Source organism: Scleropages formosus, chromosome 20 (assembly GCF_900964775.1).
Source record: "Scleropages formosus chromosome 20, fSclFor1.1, whole genome shotgun sequence".
Taxonomy (NCBI): Eukaryota; Metazoa; Chordata; class Actinopteri; order Osteoglossiformes; family Osteoglossidae; genus Scleropages; species Scleropages formosus.
The window spans coordinates 11190908-11211141 of NC_041825.1; the positions used below are offsets into that span (position 1 = coordinate 11190908).

The window sequence follows — 20234 nt, forward strand, 5'->3', positions numbered from 1 at the left end:
TCAAGTCTCTTCGTAGAACAAAAGAAGTGCCCTCACACTCGCTCAAAAGCTAGCAATTCAGACATTAATTTAACATGATATTAGATCGCATGAATACCAGTGCGGGTGCATAAATTGTAAAACAGCTTTAAGTTCTTGTTTTGACAGAACAAAGTGCTTTGGTTTTACTTCGTTACCACCAAGTTACTCTACCAGTCGAACTAGATCTCGGACCCGCGAGCGATGAGCGCGCGGTGAACGGAAGTGGGCGGGCCCACAGCCCTGCGCAGGGGGGCTGGAAAGGGGGAGGGGGAGGGGGAGGGGGAGGGGGGTGTTCGGAGCGCCAGCGATGACAGGAGGCAGCTGCGTTGGCTCAGTTTAGTTTAGACTGTGCGAATGTAGCGTTTGGTGATACGGGGGGCAATTTTACAAAAACGATCGGTACCGAAAGGTTTAATCTTCGTTCACAATTCCGTTGCACTCGCAGAGAGGATGCAGGAGTAACCAAGAACTCCCGAAAGTCGTATATTCTGAAGAACAGTGGAGTTTTCAACCTTTGTCATCAAGCTAGCAGTTAGCACAGGCCTGGACCCAGACCACGGCCCGGCAGTGGCGACGCTTGCGGGGCGTGAGGCGATACCGAGTGGATTCGACTGCTGCATGATCCCCTGAGGGGATTTCTGTGTGTTTGTCTGCTTGTATCGTCGCTAGCCAGATTTTAGATGGGGTTAGTCGTGTTAAAATGCGTATACAGCTTTTCCGAGCATTTCGACGAGTAAAAAATTTCACCCTGAACGTGTTTTCTATGAGTTATATTTATTTACCTGACAAGTTGGCGTACCTGAAATAAGTAGCGTTTTTGGTTTTGTTGGCTAGTAGTAGTAGCAGCTAACTAGCTTCGCCACCGCTAGCCAAGGTTTACGTCCTGGCGTCGAAATGATGGATCAGCGCACTTATTTATTTTGTAATGATCATTTGATTCCCATAATCGAAACGCCCTCGTTTCAGATGAAATGTTAATATTAAAACGCTTTAGCTGGTTGGGGTGCTAGTGCGTCGTCAGCCGAATCATGCACGTTCGCCTATTCGGAAATTCGCCATCGTTTCCTCTAAATAAACATTATCTTATGCGCTTCTTATTTTTGAAGACATTTTTGGAAATAATTGAGTAATTTTTTTGTTTGTTTGTTTGTTCCAATAGTTTGAACGTTGAGGTGGGGAAATCTTGTTTTATACGCCGAACTCCTGGTTGAAGAACAATGTCGACTCAGAGCCCAACCGGAGCTTCTCTCACACCAACAAAGACGTGATCTTTTTTTTTTCTTTTTTCCCCTCTTCCCGAGAGTCGCGTTTCTTCCGAAAAATCTCTCCAGTCCATTTCCTACACACGCATTTATTTGCGGTATATTTATGATTTTTGTAGTTAACCTTCTCTCAGTTAAAGCAGGCTTCCTTTGGTAGATAAAGAAAGAGCCTCAGATTCTGGCTGTTTGGCCTGAGGCTGCCTTTGCCTTGCCTCCTCAGTGCCACACTTATTTCATCTGGACTTTTTATTTCATCCTCACTTTCATACAATCTTTTTTTTTTGTTTTTTTTTTTTTAGAGATCTCTGAACTATTCATTATTGAAAGTTCTGAGCTGCAGCAGTTTGTGAATTCAATTGTGGTCAAATCAAAGCAGTTGCTTTCTTGAGTTCTTCTACGTTGGGATTTAAGGGCTGGTGAAGAGGAGACCTTGAAGCTCTCTGGACACAGTAAGGTTTGGCATACGGACTGAAGCCCTCTGGTCACAGTGGGATTTGACAGATTGAGACGAAACTGAATGCGTTAACCCCAGGTTGACTTTGAGACTGGGCAAGCAGAAGGTGCGCTCCCAAGAGACCTTTTGTGCAAAGGGTGCGTTCAGCTCACCTCTGTTCAAATGAGAGGGAAGATGGGTACCCAGGGTAGCCCTGTCAAGAGTTATGACTATCTCCTCAAGTTCCTCCTGGTCGGGGATAGTGATGTGGGGAAGGGAGAGATCCTGGACAGCCTGCAGGATGGATCGGCAGAGTCCCCTTACGCGTACAGCAGCGGTAAGTGTCGCGCATTAATATCCACGTGCTCTGTGCCATAGGTGAAGAAGGTGGAACTCTCTGCACCTGTTCTGATCATGTCATCTGGGTGTTGTGCTCCTGCACTGTAGACAACAAACACAGGACTGGCAGGTTCTACCTCTTGATTTTGTATTTGGAGTTCGTTTGTAAGCAAATAGAAAGTTGAAGTATTGGTTTTAAAGTAGGGCAGCAAATGGCCGTGTGGTCAGAGGTGTCTTTACAATCGGAAGGTCCCGGTCCCCACTCCTGCTGAAATACCCTTGAGTGAGGTACAGTAAGAATAACCTGTATAGAAATTGGTAAAATCATTGTAAACTTGATTACCTTTGTCAAAGACAGTTTACAGTTAGGTATCAGCTACATACGTAAATAAATGTGCGATCTAGTTGGAAACTAGGATTCTGCCTTGTGGTGCTGTTTTGAATGCAATCAGATAAGAGTGAGTCTCTAAATGTGATTTAGAGGAAATGGGTTGGAAAGCCTCATTGTTCACTGGATCTGCTAACAGCTTCTGCGTGACATTAAACACAGGCCCCTCCAAAGATTAACACTTTCCTATAGCATTGAGTAAATGTCAAAGCACAAATGCATTCTGTGTACAATGTGTTGTTAGTTATCTAATGCATTTGTCCAAGTAAACTTAGTCTAATTTTTGTAACGTACTATGATTTACACATTTACAGATCAGTATTCTTAGTTTAGGGTAACTACATTGATCCAAGGGTGCTGTAACAGTACAGGGATTTAAACCAGTGTCCTTCAAATTGCAACATAATAGTCCTAAACTACTACTACTACTTGCTGGTTTATATTTTTCTTCCGAGATGTGAGTAAATGTGGTCTCCTTGTTGGCAGTTATACCCTGAATGTTTGCAGCATATTCCTTCTGGGAGTTGTCACTTCTCCTAGGTACGATAACCAAAGAATGGTGAGCTTTGTTTATAGTGCAAAATTTAACATTGGCAAGGTATTTGGTCTTTTTTTAAATTCATCATTATAGATGGGGGGGCATCACAATTGCATTACCAGAGGTGAACTGCTATCAGGTCTGAGTAATATGGAGGGCTGCGTATGTCTCATCTTTGTGTGGTATAAAACAAGAGTGGAACAAGATAAGTGAGTTTTTTTTTTTTTTTTTTTTTTTTTTTTTTTTTTTCTTCTCCCTCTCTCCCTATGCCTTGAAACAGATGAAATTTAAAATGATATAATTTGAATATCCATTGTCAACACAATCTTACGGTATAGATGTAACGCTTTGTGAACTGGGTAAACAGTTATATCAGGGTAACTATTGGCCAATACTTCAATACTGCAAATCAAAGTTGTAATGCAGCAAATAGTTACCAGAACGTGTCAGGTTTACGTACAGAGAAAAAGCAGTGACTTTTGAATGCTGCGGGCCTTTGTTGGTCCAGCACAAGTTCTCAGCAAACAAAACTATTACTAGTAATGAATCAGTTTGCTGTGGATTTTTTTGGTCCTGTTTTGCAATTAAATATTTTTTACTCCTAACTCTGAAAGCAGCTATATTTGTCGATTTGGTGAACTCTTCAGCAGGAAGTCGCATAATCTTCAAATCTGTTGTTTCCACTGCAAATATGTGCTATTTTAATCATTTGTTATGTTACTTGCAGAATGTTGTTTGGTTGTGATTCATATTTCATGCCACTTCATTAAAAACATCATCTTGGCATTTAATTTGGATATCAGTTTTCTTAAGGTTCCTTGTTTTTTCACTAGCAATACATCCCTGTACATGTCAGGTTCCAGAAGTTTTTGTCATGAGATTCCTTGTGAAAACCTGAATAAAATGTCATGTTTTTTTTTATCTTGTTCATTTTTTCATGCTCTTTGAGGCAAAATTAGCTGTTTCGCTTGCTCTGCAGATAAATATTTCATATTTGAAATATATAATTCATTGCAGCCCTCATTAAGACATTTGTAGGATGTCGTCAGGTTTCTGTCTTAAGCCTCACTAGGTCACTGTAGAAATAGGCATTTCTCAGAAGAAATGTTTTAATATATGATTGAATATATGACCATTTATTTTAAGATAGTAACATAGGAATAATTTGTATATGCTGAGAGGATAGTGACACAATATTTAAAAAATTAAAACCTTTTTTAATATAGCAATGTAGTTTGATTTGTTTCTTGAACTATGTATGAAACTGAGCTTTTATTAATTTAATTTAAATTTTATCAATCAGTTGTCCAAAACAGGGTTGTGGTGATTTGGAGCCTATCCCCAAAACAAAGCGTAAGATAGGCAGAGTATATCCTGGACAGGAATGCAGTCCATCTTATCAACCATTTAAGATCATTCCCGGATCAATCCTTTACACGGTTACTTCTGTAATGTTGTCTAAATGTTTATATGCATCTCAGAAAAGATTACTAGGAAGGTGATGAGGAATCATCAGCATTCTGATAGTTTTATGCAGCATTTATTTGCTTTAGTGAGACTTAAAATGCAGTGTGTGCTCTTGGTTTAAATTTCATTTAACAATCAGTACTTCAGGAAAAATGCAAGCATGAAATTGTTTTTCTGTACCTCCAGGTACATGAGAAAATAAATTATATTTAGCTTCTGGTGTATGTTACTAAAAGCTTTAAAGTTGAACTGTATTGTGTCATAGGTGTTAACCATGTTTATGGTTGTTGAAGGCAGGTTCATGTTGTATTTCTTTGGGGGTTTTTCCCCAAAAAAGCTCCTGAATGTCAAGTAGTACAGCAATAGAATGACAACATGAGTTGGTTCTTTCCAGTTGTTTCCAGCTGAGCTTAACTGAACATCTGGGATTTGCCTTCCTCCTCATTAGATGTTTATTCATGAAGGACAGACAAGTGTGTGGGGTCCGTTATGGCATGTTCTTATTTTACTAGTCTGGCAGGTCTCCCAGAAGAATAAACAGTTCAACTACTTAGGTTGAGCCTCTTTTGAATAACTTTGGTTGGACATTCTTCTGGATGTTAACTTAGGCCATTGGAGCTTCTTGATTGTTTGTCCTACACATAATGACCTTTGGAACTGTGGTTATTTCTCTTTCAAGTTGATTGCCCTAGTTGAATCTGTGCCACGGGTAGTGATCCAGCTGAAAGTTGGAATAAGGATTGCACACGGCCTGATTAGTTTTCTTTTTTGTTTTTTAGACAGTTGAGCACTGCATATTCTAGCAAACAATGGCATGCTTATATAAGGCCTGATTAAATGTCCAGACTCTAATCTTACCAAGAAGTTTCTTCTTTGTAGAAAAATCAGATAACTTGAATCTACTGTAAGTAGATTGTGAAATGAGATTTTGCTGCTCTGTATATATTTTACTTTAAAAAAGTTGATGATTCTCTCGTAACTTTGAGAAAACATGTAACAGAGTTTGTTCCTTTAGTCCTTCGTAAGTTTTTAAATACTCACACATACTGACTGAAACTGCTTGTCCCGAGTGGGGTCGCGGCTATCCGGAGCCTAACCCGGCAACACGGGGCGCAAGGCTGAAGGGGGAGAGGACACGGACGGGACGCCAGTCTGTCACAAGGCACCCCAAGCGGGACTCGAACCCCAGACCTACCAGAGAGCAGGCACAAGCCAGACCCGCTGTGCCACCGCGCCACCCTAATTTTTTTTATAGTTCTCATGCAATTCTTTTTAATACAAAATGGCGTTTGCGGTTTTGTCCAGAAAATACAGTTGACTTTTTGAGACTTCCTTTACATAAGCCTATACAATTTATATTTGTAGGATACAGTACCAGTCCAAAGTTCAAGTATGCATGGGCAGCCTGGTTAGTACTTGGAAGTTACTTTGATTTCACTCAAATCCTTTTTGTCTCATACAAGTGCCTTAATTCTCTGAGAACTGACTGACTCAGCTGAGCTGGAAAGATATGCTGGCAGATTCCTTGCTCAAAATTAACTGGTCACCTTGTAAGGACAAACTAATTTGCAGAAAGTGTCCAGTCTTTTGACTGGTGCTGTAGATATGTTAAGTAGACTACAGCTCCATCAGTGTTTATGAAAGATATATCTCAATAACAGATGCAAAATGGTACAAGGTTGTTGGTCAGTTTTTTGTTTAGGTGCAATGATGATAGGATGTGGAACAAAATAAATCTTGTAATAGCATTGGTGTGTTATAGGATTACTGTGTCTCTAATCTTCGGAGATGAGATGATTGTATGCCTTGGGAAAATAAGGAAGATAAATGTTTGCCATCCTGCACAGGGACACTGTGAATGAAGTGCCATCTGTGAAAGGGTTAAAAGCAAAAATCTTTTGATAAGAACTTTCCATTAGCGGCTTATCCCTTGTGACCATGCTGATCCTTATAAAATCTTATTTCGTGACACACAAATGAAATTTTGTGAACAGTGAAGACTTCATGAAGATGGGCAGTAATGCATTAGCTGAGAATCTTTTTCATGTATTTCATAATCCCATTTTTAATGTTTCTTCTCAGGAATTGACTACAAAACTACTACTATTCTCCTAGATGGGAGAAGAGTGAAACTGGAGCTGTGGTATGTACAAAGAATGTTTTACGTTGAAATGTTACCATTTTAGCTATATTTTTGGGAATTATAGGTTATCCCCTTTATTCACTTGAAACGTATTTCATATTCTGCATTTTTGTGATAGTTAAACTGGTAGTTTTACGTATCTGGTTGCATAAGCATGGGCTGATACAGTACATCAGTTCTAACTGCCTAAGTTTACTTGCAAATAGCTAACTTGTAGATTAACGGAAAAGCTACATTTTTGTACTGTTGCAGATGCTTTTATTTTTGACAGATTTGTTCAAAATGATTTTGACAGTGAGTCTGTGAGAGAATCTAGGTAGGATTCAGGTAGTATCACTATGTCATGAGCTGTTTTATTCCAATGCAAAAGCTTAAGCAAAGAGCTATGTTTGTAAATGGAAGTGTCCCTGACATGTTTTGAAGCTACAGCTTTTATGAAAAATTCCTTTTCTGCTGTTATGTTTCATTGTAATTTTGGTGTTGAAAATACATATTTCCTGTATGCTGGTGTTTAAAGTTTATAAAGACACTTGTATGGTACATAAGATGGGTAGGAAAGGGCCTGCTGTCTGAATATTATCACTTGATTTTTACAACAGAGCATATTGCTCTGAATATTAGTGTTGCAGTAACTAAAAAGTAATTTTCCAATCCATGGATTTGGCAGAGCTATCTGGTGTGCAGTGATGGCTCTAATTATAAAAGTGAAGCCAAGAATTAATTTACATTTCAAACAAATTTGGGGTGTATTCCCCTATCTAGTCTTGGTGATACACTGGTAATTTTGACATTAATGTTAAGTAAATGGTGCCATAAAGCCTAGATTTAATAAAATTTGTTCGAGGACTCACAGGGGCTGGTAGCGTAGTGGTTAGAGCCATGGTCTTTGGACACAAAGGTTGCAGGTTTGAATCGCACCTCCAGCTGTAGTACCTTTTGAGCAAAGTAATTGCTCTTGTAAAATTACCCAGATCTATAAATGAGTAAATAATTGTAAGTAGCTTAACATTGTAAGTCACTTTGGGGAAAAGCATTAGCTAAATGAAGAAATGTAAATGGAGTTGCTCATGTAACTTCAGTATAAATATTGCTTTGAAGCACTTAAATGCATCACTGGCATATAAGACAGGAAGGAGCCACATTCTCCTTGGGGAAATATATAAAAAATTTAAACGATGCCATTTTTTAGCCTACTGCTGCATTCTTACTCAGCAACAGTATATGTAAGCTGTTAAGACCACAGAGATTTTTGTTTACTGATTTTTGCAAGAACATAAGTACCGGAAGCTTCTGAAAAAGCGTTACAAGGTTGCAAATTCTTCACCTTGTGAAAAGGTGCAATACTGAACTAATTTTTTTTCCATGTTATGACTTTGATCTATCTCACTGCTCATTTTAGCTGGTGTAGAAGATGGATCAAGGTCTATATGAATTTGACCAGCAGGTTTTTTTTTTTTTTTTTTTTAAAGTGTGTATGTGTATATACTGGAACTTGTTTTTAATAAACAAGTGTGTGTGTATAAACAAATTGGTTATATCAATGGGCTTCATTAGGAGTATGTTGCAGACTAGTATGATAGCACAAAATTTATCTCCTGGAAAGAGTAGTAGGATGTTTTGGCTTTTTTGTGTTGCTCAGATTTTGCACAGATTTTAAAAGATTTTCCTATAGTAGTAACTGATCAGATGGTATGTTTACACAACTTAAATTTTGGTTGCAGCATTTTTTTATTTTATTTTTATTTTTTTTGCTCTTGAGCAGCCTACCAAGTTGGAATACTTTTTGACAAGAGGTAGCACCACCAAAGTAAACAATGTCAGAGATGTTTTATACTTGCACTTACATTGCAACATCTAATTCCATTTTCTATGTACCAAAAAGATATGGCTTAAAATGAATGATTGTAATTTACCGCTAAATTACTTAGATTTACTAGTCTGAAGTCCTTCACACTTTAACACATGATGTACTCAATTGGTAGAAAAATCTTATTGTGGTAATAGTACCGCATCCTTTTGTTACATTACAGGGCTGACTGTACATATTCTCTTCAGGTGCCACTGGCACTCTAGGAAAAAAAAAATTGACTTTAATAAAGTCATTCACTATGAAATCCGTGTTATTGTTCTATGGGCCCAGTATTTTAAAACTGACTGCCAATTAGATTTCAGTTTTACAATAGGTTGTTTTGGTTGCATTTTGTTTGAGACTGAAAGCATATGGTGCAGTGGGTCTTCATTGATGTTTTTTGGCTGTTCAACTTTGTACACTTAGAAAGTTTACATTACAGTGTTTAATTCGACTGTTTGGTTGCTAGTTCCTGTATTAAGTTATTCTTGATTCTATATGATCTGATATCTCCTAGGCTTTGTTGTTTATCTGTTTTCCTGTCTTTATACCTGTCTTCCAGGGATACCTCTGGACAAGGCAGGTTCTGCACTATCTTCAGGTCGTACTCCCGAGGGGCACAGGTGGGGAAATGACACGGCAATAACTGCTACTGACAGATTCTAAGTGCTGTACGGATTGTAATATGCCAGAAAGTTCTCTATTAACAGAATGTTTCATTTTCCCTTGGTGGATTATCTTTTATACTTTATCTGATCACAAGTTAACTTTCCCACTTCTGTTACATAATTTAATAGCAAAATTAAAAAGATTATTGTGCTTATTTGTAAAGTGCATAGTTTTAGAAATGAAAATGAGCCAAATGAATTGCACAGCCTGTCTTGAGGCTGAGGTGATGGACAGTGATCTTATTCCCTTGGACCACTGTGCTGTTGTCTTTTTACAGGTGCAGGTCATTACTATATTATAATGAGCCTTTTTACAGTAACTGCTTCTTGGCTATAAAGTCAATCATGCAGATTTTCCATAGGACTTAGTGTACTGCCAGAAGTAGTTTGTGCGATGTAGTTTTATCACCTGGTGTCAGTGTTTGCTTATACAAACCAGGTTGTCTTCAGAGTAGTTAATGTCTCCATATTCTTCTCTCCTCAGGGCATCTTATTGGTGTATGACATCACCAATCGGTGGTCTTTCGACGGGATTGATCGCTGGATCCGTGAGATTGATGAAGTAAGAATGACCTCCCCCCCCACTCTGATTTCCTGTAGAGTATTGACTCTCACTAAAAACACTTTCATTCTAGCCAAGTTTTTGTGATGCACAAAAGGATGGATGTTTTTCCCAATACAACAGGCTGCTTTGGTCTGTCCCTGTGTGCTCCAGCACCTAGAAATGCTCAGTAGGCTTGCCCAAAAGCACTCCGTAAAACACGATGATGCCAAAATTTTGGGAATGCAGAGGTGTCTCTCCTGCTTCTGTCCTACTTCCTGCGTTTCCTGATTGCTTTACGGGAAGAGCCTGTCCGGTTCCCCCATATGACATCCTGTGAGTGTTGGCAATGGCGTGCCTTATTTTGGGCCCCTCCTCAGTGTGCAAGACACTGCTCTTTCCTGCCTCCATTAGGGGAAGAGCATGGGCAGAGAATGGCTACTATGAAAGGCTACTTGTAGTAGCCTTTCATAAGTCAGGTTCCTTCAGATTCAGTGGTGTTGCTGACCATGACAATTCACTCACAACTTTCCTCATTTGGAGCATTCTGAACTTTATCTATGTAAAGATAATATTTTATGTTGGGAGATGCTGAAATTTGTGTTTACTGTAAGATTAGATGTATAGTTAAATCTTTTTCATGGGTTTCTTTTGAGGACGTGAGTATGAGAGGCAGTTTGTAAATACATTTCAGGTTGTCCCTGTTTACTCATAGGAGATAAGTAATTTGGAGTTTGCCATTTTTTAAACTTTATTGCATCTCCGTGACTTGTCCAGCATGCTCCTGGTGTTCCTCGCATCCTTGTGGGCAACCGGTTGCACCTGGCCTTCAAGCGGCAGGTACCCACAGAGCAAGCTCGGGCCTACGCGGAAAAGAATGGCATGACCTTCTTTGAAGTGAGCCCTCTCTGCAACTTCAACGTCATTGAGTCCTTCACAGAGCTCTCCCGCATTGTGCTGATGAGACACGGCATGGAGAAATTTTGGAGGCCCAACAGAGGTAAGCTGAGATGAGAGGAATGTGTCTTCAGTTTGTTTTGGAGCTTGTGTGTTTCAGGTTACACAGAGTGTTGACCACGTCTACGGATCAGGTTTTAAGCGAATCGGCGTGCTTATTTAAGGTCTGCGAATGTTCTAGCATCTAAAGTTTGTACTATTTCTAGCAGGCCTGCAGTGTAATGCTTATTCATCCTTCTGTGTAGTGCTAGTCCTTTCGATCAGTCTGTCACAATGAAACCTTTGATACAGGGACACTGTCATTAGAAGCAACAGACATTTGTGCTTATAGTTTCTAGCCAAACAGGCCATTCAAGCATTCCATTCCCCCGTAATCACTGCAGTCTGCTGTTTATACTGTGCATGTTTTTATGTGTCAGACATGGTATTTATTCTTCCATTCATCAGCTTCAGACATGGTGGTCAGCAGGGAAGTGGAGTGGGCACTAGAACATTAGTCTTGGTGCAGGAGTCTCAGAAATGGCCTTACTCAGCACAGTTCTCTACCATTTCCAGTAAGCACCTTGTGCTGCATCTAGAGCAGCGCTGTTCAGTTGGAGACATTAGGGCTCCATTATAGCCCTTCTGTTTTCCCTTTAAACCAATGAATGGAGTTTCTCCTGTGAGAGATGCTTACATTCTACTGGAAATGTTAGGCAGCTTTATTAACATTGTTCTGTGGGCTGAGCTAAGTGCTGTTAATGTACTCCTTTATTCATTTGATTTTAAAAGATGCATTTCCTTTTATTGCTTTAAGCTTTTGTAAATGAGTACTCAAATCACAAATAACCCACCATACGGAGCTTTGTCATTCGCTGGTTTAATTCTAAACATGTATCACTTTCATTTTAACAAGGCATTCTAATGTGAGCTTCAAATTAATGTTCACAGAAAACTTAGTTGATACTTTATACAATTTTCATTAAAATATGTTGTATGGAGAACATTTTAGCCCTTTGAGCTTTAAAAAAATATTCATGGTTGAAATATTTCACCTCGGTAAAGGGTGTCAATTTTCTTTAAAATGCCTTCACGCCATGCATTAAATATGGTTTGTCTGGGTATTTGTATGTAGTCTTATCTGACCTCATTGTTGATCATATACTGGTCATTCATATCAAAATATCCCACAATCACCCTCTCTCATGGCATATTTCAAAAGGTGAAATTTCAGGTGTCGCCCTCTAGTGGTTTGATTTTTGAATTCCAGTTTTAACAGGTGACAGGAAGTTTTTCCAGGTTGTTACATATTATGCAATGTTTTCTTATGATGATGCTGTTCAGAGTGCGTTTCAGATCAGAATTCACTGTTTTTGAGCATCCTAAAACACTGAAAGTTTATGAATTTTGCCACAGAGCTGTCATAGCATTGCGAAATAGTATCTTTTTGGCATGCTTTGAAACCACGTTTACATGATGGTAGTTCAATTTTAGTGTTAAATTTCTTCTTTTCAGTGTTCAGCCTCCAGGATTTGTGCTGCCGTGCCATTGTGTCCTGCACCCCAGTTCACCTAATCGACAAGCTGCCCCTGCCTGTGGCTATCAAAAGCCACCTGAAGTCCTTCTCCATGGCCAACGGTATGAACGCTGTCATGATGCATGGCCGCTCATACTGGCCCACACTGACCACTGCAGCAGGAGGAAGCAAGGGAAATAGCCTCAAGCGTTCCAAATCCATCCGGCCACCTCAGAGCCCCCCTCAGAACTGTGCCAGGAACAACTGCAAGATCTCCTAGCGTGGGGCCTGGAGCCTGGAACTCACACCTCTAACCTTTCAGCAGCCACAGTGTTGAAACTGTGAACAGGCCTGAGACAGAGCTGTCCCTGAACCTTCTTGTAAAGGAGACCCTGTCGTGCATTTGAGCTGAGGAGCTGTGATGCACTGCCTACACACCCGCTCCCTCAGGCGGGTCCAGGCTCTTTTCTCCCACAGCCACCGCCACTCTTACCCACTCGTCCATCTCATTCTGCTCCTTGAACCTGCTGGAGCTGTACAACACTATAGCTGGGACTGGGATTGTTTCACTGCATCATCTTTGAATACAGTATTTACAGTTAATATTTAAGGGAGATTTCATAATGGATGTAGTCAATTTCTTTTATTTTGTAATGAAATTTTGCACTGAAATTCCTGTCTTGTTGGGAGCATGTAGGGAGTTTAAAAGGGATGTTTTTACCATGCTTTTCAAATGGGTGAAGTTTACATGTTCTCTTCCTACTTCTGTGTCCTTGAGGATGTCTATTTTAATGCTTCTTTTATGCTCAGATGTAATTTTATTTTTCCACTTCATCAATTTTACTGTCCCAATTTTACCATTGATTGGATGCTATATAGGGGCCACTACTGAAACAATATGAGGTGCCAGTTTATGAACATGTCTGTTGCAAATTCTGTTCTTTTAAGTCCCATGTCTTTTCATTTAGAATTGTATTTTTTTTTTTTTTTGCCAGTGCCACTTAGATGGTCTTCATTGTATTGTTGTGGAGAACACTGAGGTTTAAGAATGAGATTATGGAGTTGTGTGACATGTCAATTTATTTACTTGCAGATCTATATATAAAATTAACCTGGAAGACTAAAGAAAGGTGAATTCAATTATAAAACCAATTTGAATGCCTATTTTGCTCACAAGTGATACAACTACACTTACTATAAATATTTGTGTGTAAATCCTGACCAGATTTTATTCAGTCTTTATGTGGAGAGTAGTCATTTTGGTCTTTGGAAACATTCCTAGTGTGGGGTTTGCTGGGGCAGGATGAATGATTTTATATAAATCCAGTGTAATTTTTTGGCTTGTCAAATTTACTTGTAAAGAAAGCACTCAAAAGTTCAGTTCCTGGAAAGTAGTTATAGGGTGTTCCTACAAATGTGGCCATATTCATATTTAAACCCTTTATAGAGTGACAAAGGCAGGGTGGTTGCTGGAGCGGTTTGCATTGGGTACATTTTGATTATCCTCCTTAATGCAGATTTTGGCTTATTTTTTGTGTATACAGTATGTTCCATCTTTCCTGGGAGGAAGAGGGAGGGAAAAAAAAAAAAAAAAAAAAACCAGGGTTTTCAGTTTAGGATTTTTAGAAAGACTGGCTCCATTTTTGACCCATTGGAATAATATTTAACCTGAACAACGCTTTTTATGGCCCTCAACATTTTATTCCAAGTACTTCTCGCCTGCTGTTTTGCTGAAAGAATGGAAGTACTTTTGAGACCTAATAGGTGTCTAATTGGTTGATTCCTGTTTCCACCTATGTTGGTAATGCTATTTCACCCGTTATAACGTGCTTTATTGTGCCAAAATGACCAAGCATTGAGTGCTAGCACAGCTCTTCATATTACCAGTTAACCACAATCACTGCATGTTCAGTTCCTGCTTGCAGAACTAATTTTTGCAATAAGGTAAAATTCAGTATTAATTGCTTGTGCTCAGATTCACAGTTTAAAAATGAACAAAAACCTGACTTAAGCAAAATGAAAACATGAATTAATACTTTGAAAAGAATAAAAACGAATTAGATACTATTCTATCAATATTCTGTATAAACCAAGTACAAACCAATTATAAATACACTTGCCAGCATGTTTGGGTTATAAACATTATAAAAGCTCTTGGTGTAGTGTGAAGATCCATTGTATGCTATTTGTTGTTGCCCACCGCACTTCTCTCCTCACTGCAGTATCTGGAGACCTGCCTGTGAAAAGCACAGTGGCATTTACCTTTTTTTTTTTTTTTTGGGTGTTTTTGCAGCTGTTCAAAACTTCATAGTTTAGTAATTATTCTCCATTGTTTTTTACATTCCCAACATATGCCCTTTCAGGAACCTGCTTTTATTTTGCACAGAATCTGCTTATTTTTTGTTTTTCCCCATTTATGATCTGCCCTATCCACCATCTCTGCCCCCTGTTGAGCCAAACTCAGGGACCAACCTGCCCCCCCCCCCCCCCCCCCCCCCGCATTAAACCTAACCAGTGATGCCAAGCTATGGCTGGCTGAGTGTTAGATTTCTTGAGGATTTTTTAAGCCCCCTTAAGGAAGGGCCCTTGTCCCTCTTCCTTAGTCTGAGAGGCTATATCCATCTGTGTTTGTCTGCCATAGGACTCTTTGTATGGTGTGTAATAAACAGCAGTTTCTCTTTTGCAAAATTTTAGCGCACCAGCCATATCTTTAAATTTGTAAATCTGCCTTTTTTTTCTTTTTTTTTTTTTTTAAATATTAAAAATTCATGTAATCACATGGGGTGCTCCAGAGTCTATGTCAGTAGGAATGGTTTAAAGTGCAGTGTTATGTTTGAAGTCTTCCTCTTTGGACTGAGCCACTGGGGTTTGGTGTAGAAATCAGGGAGGTTCACCATTTTAAAGCAATGTTTCTTGTGCAGTTTTTCAGAATGCGCTGGAATGACCGTAGAGCAAAAATCTGTGGCAGTTTTTCAGATTCACTTCTAATAGCAGCGCTGGAGTGTGTCTCTTTCTTTTCAGGTTGCATTTCTGTGTCGCTCATAAAGAGAATGTCCGGTGGGATTAATTGATCATGAGCCTGGATGGACAGTCATTTTCAGAAAGGGGCCGGGGGGGCTTTGCTGTTACTTAAACAGCTGGTTGGATCTTTGCTATTTACCTTTTGTGGGTTGTATAAAAGGAAATGTAATAATGTTATTAGAGTAAACACTATTTTCCTTTGATTTAAGCTGCTGGGTAACTTAAATGAAGAATGCTTTTTAATTATCTAAAACTTTTTTTTATCATTTTGGACTGTACATTTCGTATTTCTTGGACTTGACCAAAATAAAACGGTTAAATTTTACACTTGTCTGATTTCTGTATGCATGTCCATTATAACTTAACGTAAGCCACGTCAATGTATTTTATCTCGCCGTTTCCCCCATGCGTGACACGAGTGCGGTGTTTTGAGCGCTTAGTGTTGCGTACGGGCTGGGGAGGGGGCTGTCCGAGACACTGCTAACTGTGGGAATTTCTTGTTCTCTTTGTCCTCGTCAGGTTTTGTTTTTGTCCCTTTTCTCAAGCGGGGGGTCCGTCGGTACCACGCTCAAGTGCAGTAAAAGCCGGGGTCGCCGCGGGCCCCCTCGTCTCGCTATCCGCTGCGCGTCCAGGCCCGGCGAGGCCTCGGGCTCCTCAATGGCTACAGGTCAGGAGTCAGTCGGGGGTCTGAAAGGTCAGCGCGCCTTCAAAAGGAAAGCGGACAAAGGGCTGCACAAAGCCTTGTCCCACGCCATTGAACATTTCACGCTTTACGCCTTCCCACCTGACCGTGGCATGTCAGAGCGCTGTGTGAATGAGCCACCCAAAGTCTGGACTTGGACAAACGGATGGCGCTCCTGTTCGTTTCTTGTGGGCCACGTTTAGTCCGCTAAATTTCAAGCACCTCCATGTCAGAGAGAGAGAGAAATGAGATAAAGTGTGGAGTTGTTAAAACCAAACCATACTTGTTAGTTACATATTTAAGTTGCTTGTGTCCGTTTTGCTTGATTCAATCTCAGCTTAATTTTGCTTTTCCCTCCTCGCCTCAGTAGGGAACGCAGATGCGCAGTTATTGGAGACAAAAGGACAGTTTTCCCAGCGATATTAGAGAAGCAGTGACTGTGGGGCGGCTTTGATGTTTGCTGCGTGTTTGTCCAGTTGTCCAGTTAATGGAAGAGTCCCGGTCAAAGGGCTGCCCTTTCCGCCGCGCGCGGACACCCGGCCCCGAGCTCGCCCCCCTGGCTTCGCCATTTGTCCCCCTCGCGAGCGCGCTGTCCTCGCGCTGCGTGCGCGCCCTCACTCGTACCGCCTGGATTTATTACTTTTTTTTTTTTTGTTGTTGTTGTTGTTTGCACGTTAATAATTGCTCTTAATTGCCAAACAATTCTCCTTGTCGCACCGCGCTCTGCAGCGAGAGGAGCCGAGTCGTCCGTTGAAGTTGACGAAGACGGAGCGGAGGGGGGCGAGAGAGAGAGCAGAAAACTGACGACGTTTTCCATTCCGAGTTAACTTGGAATAGTGCTGTCGAAGTGCACACAGGTCGGCTGTAAGTTGACTGTGTTCGAAGAGCCGTTTTATGTGTCGCCACAGCTGCAGTTATGACATTGGCTGCGCTGCGGCGGGGGGCTTCGCGATGAGCCGGGCTCGCATCTCCAGAGCGGCAGGGCTCGCGCTCCAGAAGCTCGGGCGCCCCTTTCTTCTGCTCTGGGTTTACGTCGTGTGCGTGCTGCCGCAGCCTGCGCCGGGCGCGAGCCTCCCCGCGGCCAATAGCGAGCCGCAGCCGCAGCAGCAGCAGCCGCAGCAGCAGCACCCGGGCGTGTGTCCGAACGAGCTGAACGCGAACCTGTGGGTGGACGCGCAGAGCACCTGCGAGAGAGAGTGTCTCACCGACCAGGTCAGTGAGGGGCTCTGAAATTGTGCGCGATGTTCCTTCTCTACGTGCTGTCGCAGTCTGTCTCTCTCTTTTAATATACAAACAGCACCTTTTTTTACTTATTGTCGTTACTCCAGCCATAGCATAGTTTTGACACCTCTCGAAACAGTTCTGTGAACACACGCTGGCTCCTGCATTAGAAACACAACTGGAACTGCAACTCTTTGTAATCTCTTAAATCACTTTACTCTAGGTCATAATCAGTGAAAGCTTCATTTCCTCAGATTATTTCAGTTTCTGCCAAAGTCCCGGATATAGCAAAAAAAAAAAAATTCTGAGCTAGATTTCATTTTACGTTTTTTTTTACGTAGCAGATACTTTTCCGCCCACATACCTTATTCACCAAGGTGACTTACACTGCTAAATACACTACTTACACTGGGTCACTCATCCATACACCAGTGGAACACACTCACTCCATCACTCACACGCTATGGGTGAACCTGAAAAGTATGTCTGGACTGTGGGAGGAAACCAGAGCACCCAAAGACCTACACTGCTAGATACACTACTTACTATGGGTCACTCATCTATACATCAGTGGAACACACTCTGTGTGTCACTCACACACTATGGGGGAACCTGAAGAGCATGTCTTTGGATTGTGGGAGGAAACCAGAGCACCCGGAGGAAACCCATGCAGACATGGGGAGAACATGCCAACTCCACACAGACTGAGCGGGGATCAAACCCACATCCTCTCGCACCACCTAGGCGCTGTGAGACAGCAGCGCTACTCACTGTGCCACCATGCTAGCCCACTTAAAGCTAATTTACGTAAAACGACTGAAAAATAATCTCCTTAAACTCCGATTCCATGCCGGTTGAGAGATTCATCAACATGAGCAACATCTGCCCTCTTATTATTGATCACCACCACTTAGGAACACCAGGTAGGAGATGTAAAAACTGTAAGTGAGCTGACGTTCAGTTCTCGCTACTATCCTGTTTCGGTGCGTTTTACTGATTTCTGCCGGCTCGCGGGGTCAGCACAGGTTGTTTGCTTTTCTACAAATAAATAATAGAAAAAGGTGAGTGAAGAAAGCGAGTAAAAATAAGCTTTAAAAAAAGTATCATCTTTAAAAATGTGTCACTCGGTTGTTCGTACCATGAGAAGCCAGTGCATTGGTTTAGTTTAACTTTGAAAAAAAATTTCCTCTGAACAGTTCCTAAGCAACAGCGGCAGAGATTGTTACGCTTGTTGATTGTCCATCTTTCTTCGCCGAGCAGGACTGCGCAGGATTTGAAAAGTGCTGCACCAATGTGTGCGGGCTGCGAAGCTGTGTGGCTGCGCGGTTCCCCGACAGTCCCGGCTCACAGGGTGAGGGCCAGGGCGGAGGGCAGATTGCGGGCCGAAGGAGCAGTCTTGCCAGCTGCCATGGCTTCGTGTGCAGCCAGCAGGGCGCCACCTGTGACGTGTGGGAGGGCCAACCGGTGTGTAAGTGCCAGGACCGCTGTGAGAAGGAGCCCAGTTTCACATGCGCCTCCGACGGGCTCACTTACTTCAACCGTTGTTACATGGATGCCGAGGCATGTATTCGGGGAGTCACCCTGACCGTGGTCACCTGCCGCTATCACCTGTCCTGGCCATACACGAGCCCCCTGCCCCTGGATACGACTGCACACCCAACACCCACATCATCCCAAGAAGACCCACTTCCGCCTACGCTCTACAGCAACCCCAGCCACCAGTCTGTGTACTTGGGAGGCACGGTCAGCTTTCACTGCGATGTCATTGGGGTACCAAGGCCGGACATCACTTGGGAGAAGCAGACAGACCGTCGTGAAAGTCTTATTATGAGGCCCGATCAAATGTACGGGAATTTGGTCATCACCAACATCGGACAGCTGGTCATATACAACGCGCAGGCGAGGGACACTGGCGTCTATACTTGTACTGCTCGTAACTCAGCTGGGATCCTGCGTGCTGATTATCCGCTGTCGGTTATCCGACGCGCCGACGACGACCTCTCGGATGATTTCGAAACGAGCGTGCCCATGGGACGGCCCTTCTCTCCTGCCGACTGTTTGGCAGAAGTAGACCGGAGGGAATGCGGTCAGCGGCACGTGGATTGGTACTACGACAACAAGCGTGGTACTTGCCTGGCGTTTACCAATGGGGGCTGCGAAGGCGGCAGGAACCGATTTGAGACCTACGAGGAGTGCCGCGCATCCTGCCAGCGCGAGGGCATGGGGATCTGCTCTCTGCCAGCAGTGCAGGGTCCCTGTAAAGCCTGGGAAGCTCGCTGGGCATACAACTCAATGATGAAACAGTGCCAAGCCTTTGCTTACGGCGGGTGCCAGGGCAACGCGAACAGCTTTCGCACCAGAGCGGAGTGCGAATCCAACTGCCCCCAGCCCAAAAGCCGACCGTGCAGAACCTGCAGGGTAAAGGGCAAAATTGTGCCAGCCCTGTGCCGGAGCGACTTCGCCATTGTGGGCCGGCTCACGGAGCTCATCGAGGACCTGGACTCGGGCATCGCTCGCTTTGCGCTGGAGGAGGTGCTGCGCGACGAGAAGATGGGCCTAGCCTTCTTCAACACCCATCATCTCGAAGTCACTTTGGCCAAGATGGACTGGAGCTGCCCCTGCCCTAACATCACGATGGAGGAGGGTCCCTTTTTGGTCATGGGAGAGGTGCATGATGGCATGGCTGTTATCCAGCCAGACAGCTACGTTCGCCCCATTACTGAGAGACGTTTGAAGAAGATCCGCGAAGTACTAGAAAAGAAGACCTGCGAATTGCTGCAGCGCTTCCAAGACTAGTTTCGCATTAACGTCTGCAATGCAAGTCCAACACACTGCTAGTAGTACAGTTAACTATAGTTATAGCTTAACGGCTATACATTTCTCCTTCAGGTATTGATATGTTTCAGTGAGTTCGAATGGAATTTATTAATAACAAATGGTGTTGCCATGTTAAGCCACATTTGGAAAGATCCACAAGCTTTTAGCGTCTCGGTCTACCATTTGACGGTTGTCCGACTAGGACGGTAAGCGAGCATTATAATAGTTTGTATACCTTAGAAGATATAGGGTGGAATATATTTGTAGAAGTATGATGTTTGTATATATGCACAGTTTTGGATTTTATCATTTATTCAAGCCCAGTGCTGTATTTTTTTCCCTAGTTTTTTTTTTTTTTTTTTTTTAAAAATCAGTCACTTAGGTGAAAAAGG

General features: G+C 42.1%; 2 protein-coding genes across 2 annotated transcripts; both read left to right on the forward strand.

Annotated features, from left to right (window-relative positions):
• Positions 1-341: 341 nt before the first annotated feature.
• Positions 342-14588, forward strand: rab40c (RAB40c, member RAS oncogene family). Its single transcript, XM_018740938.2, has 7 exons — positions 342-706; positions 1181-2053; positions 6531-6591; positions 9003-9063; positions 9593-9670; positions 10427-10649; positions 12101-14588. Exons 2-7 carry the CDS (start codon positions 1900-1902, stop codon positions 12379-12381), a joined length of 858 nt encoding a protein of 285 aa, XP_018596454.1. The 5' UTR covers positions 342-706; positions 1181-1899; the 3' UTR covers positions 12382-14588.
• Positions 14589-16755: 2167 nt separating this feature from the next.
• Positions 16756-19841, forward strand: wfikkn1 (WAP, follistatin/kazal, immunoglobulin, kunitz and netrin domain containing 1). Its single transcript, XM_029246968.1, has 2 exons — positions 16756-17016; positions 18286-19841. The coding sequence occupies exons 1-2, from the start codon at positions 16756-16758 to the stop codon at positions 19819-19821; spliced, it is 1797 nt and encodes a 598-aa protein (XP_029102801.1). The 3' UTR covers positions 19822-19841.
• The last annotated feature ends 393 nt before the right edge of the window (positions 19842-20234 follow it).

Coding starts and splice junctions, on each gene's coding strand:
- rab40c (XM_018740938.2), top strand. CDS start 1,900: ATGAGAGGGAAGATGGGTACCCAGGGTAGCCCTGTCAAGAGTTATGAC. Junction 2,054..6,530: donor CCCTTACGCGTACAGCAGCG/GTAAGTGTCGCG, acceptor GTTTCTTCTCAG/GAATTGACTACAAAACTACT. Junction 6,592..9,002: donor AGAGTGAAACTGGAGCTGTG/GTATGTACAAAG, acceptor CCTGTCTTCCAG/GGATACCTCTGGACAAGGCA.
- wfikkn1 (XM_029246968.1), top strand. CDS start 16,756: ATGAGCCGGGCTCGCATCTCCAGAGCGGCAGGGCTCGCGCTCCAGAAG. Junction 17,017..18,285: donor GAGAGTGTCTCACCGACCAG/GTCAGTGAGGGG, acceptor TTCGCCGAGCAG/GACTGCGCAGGATTTGAAAA.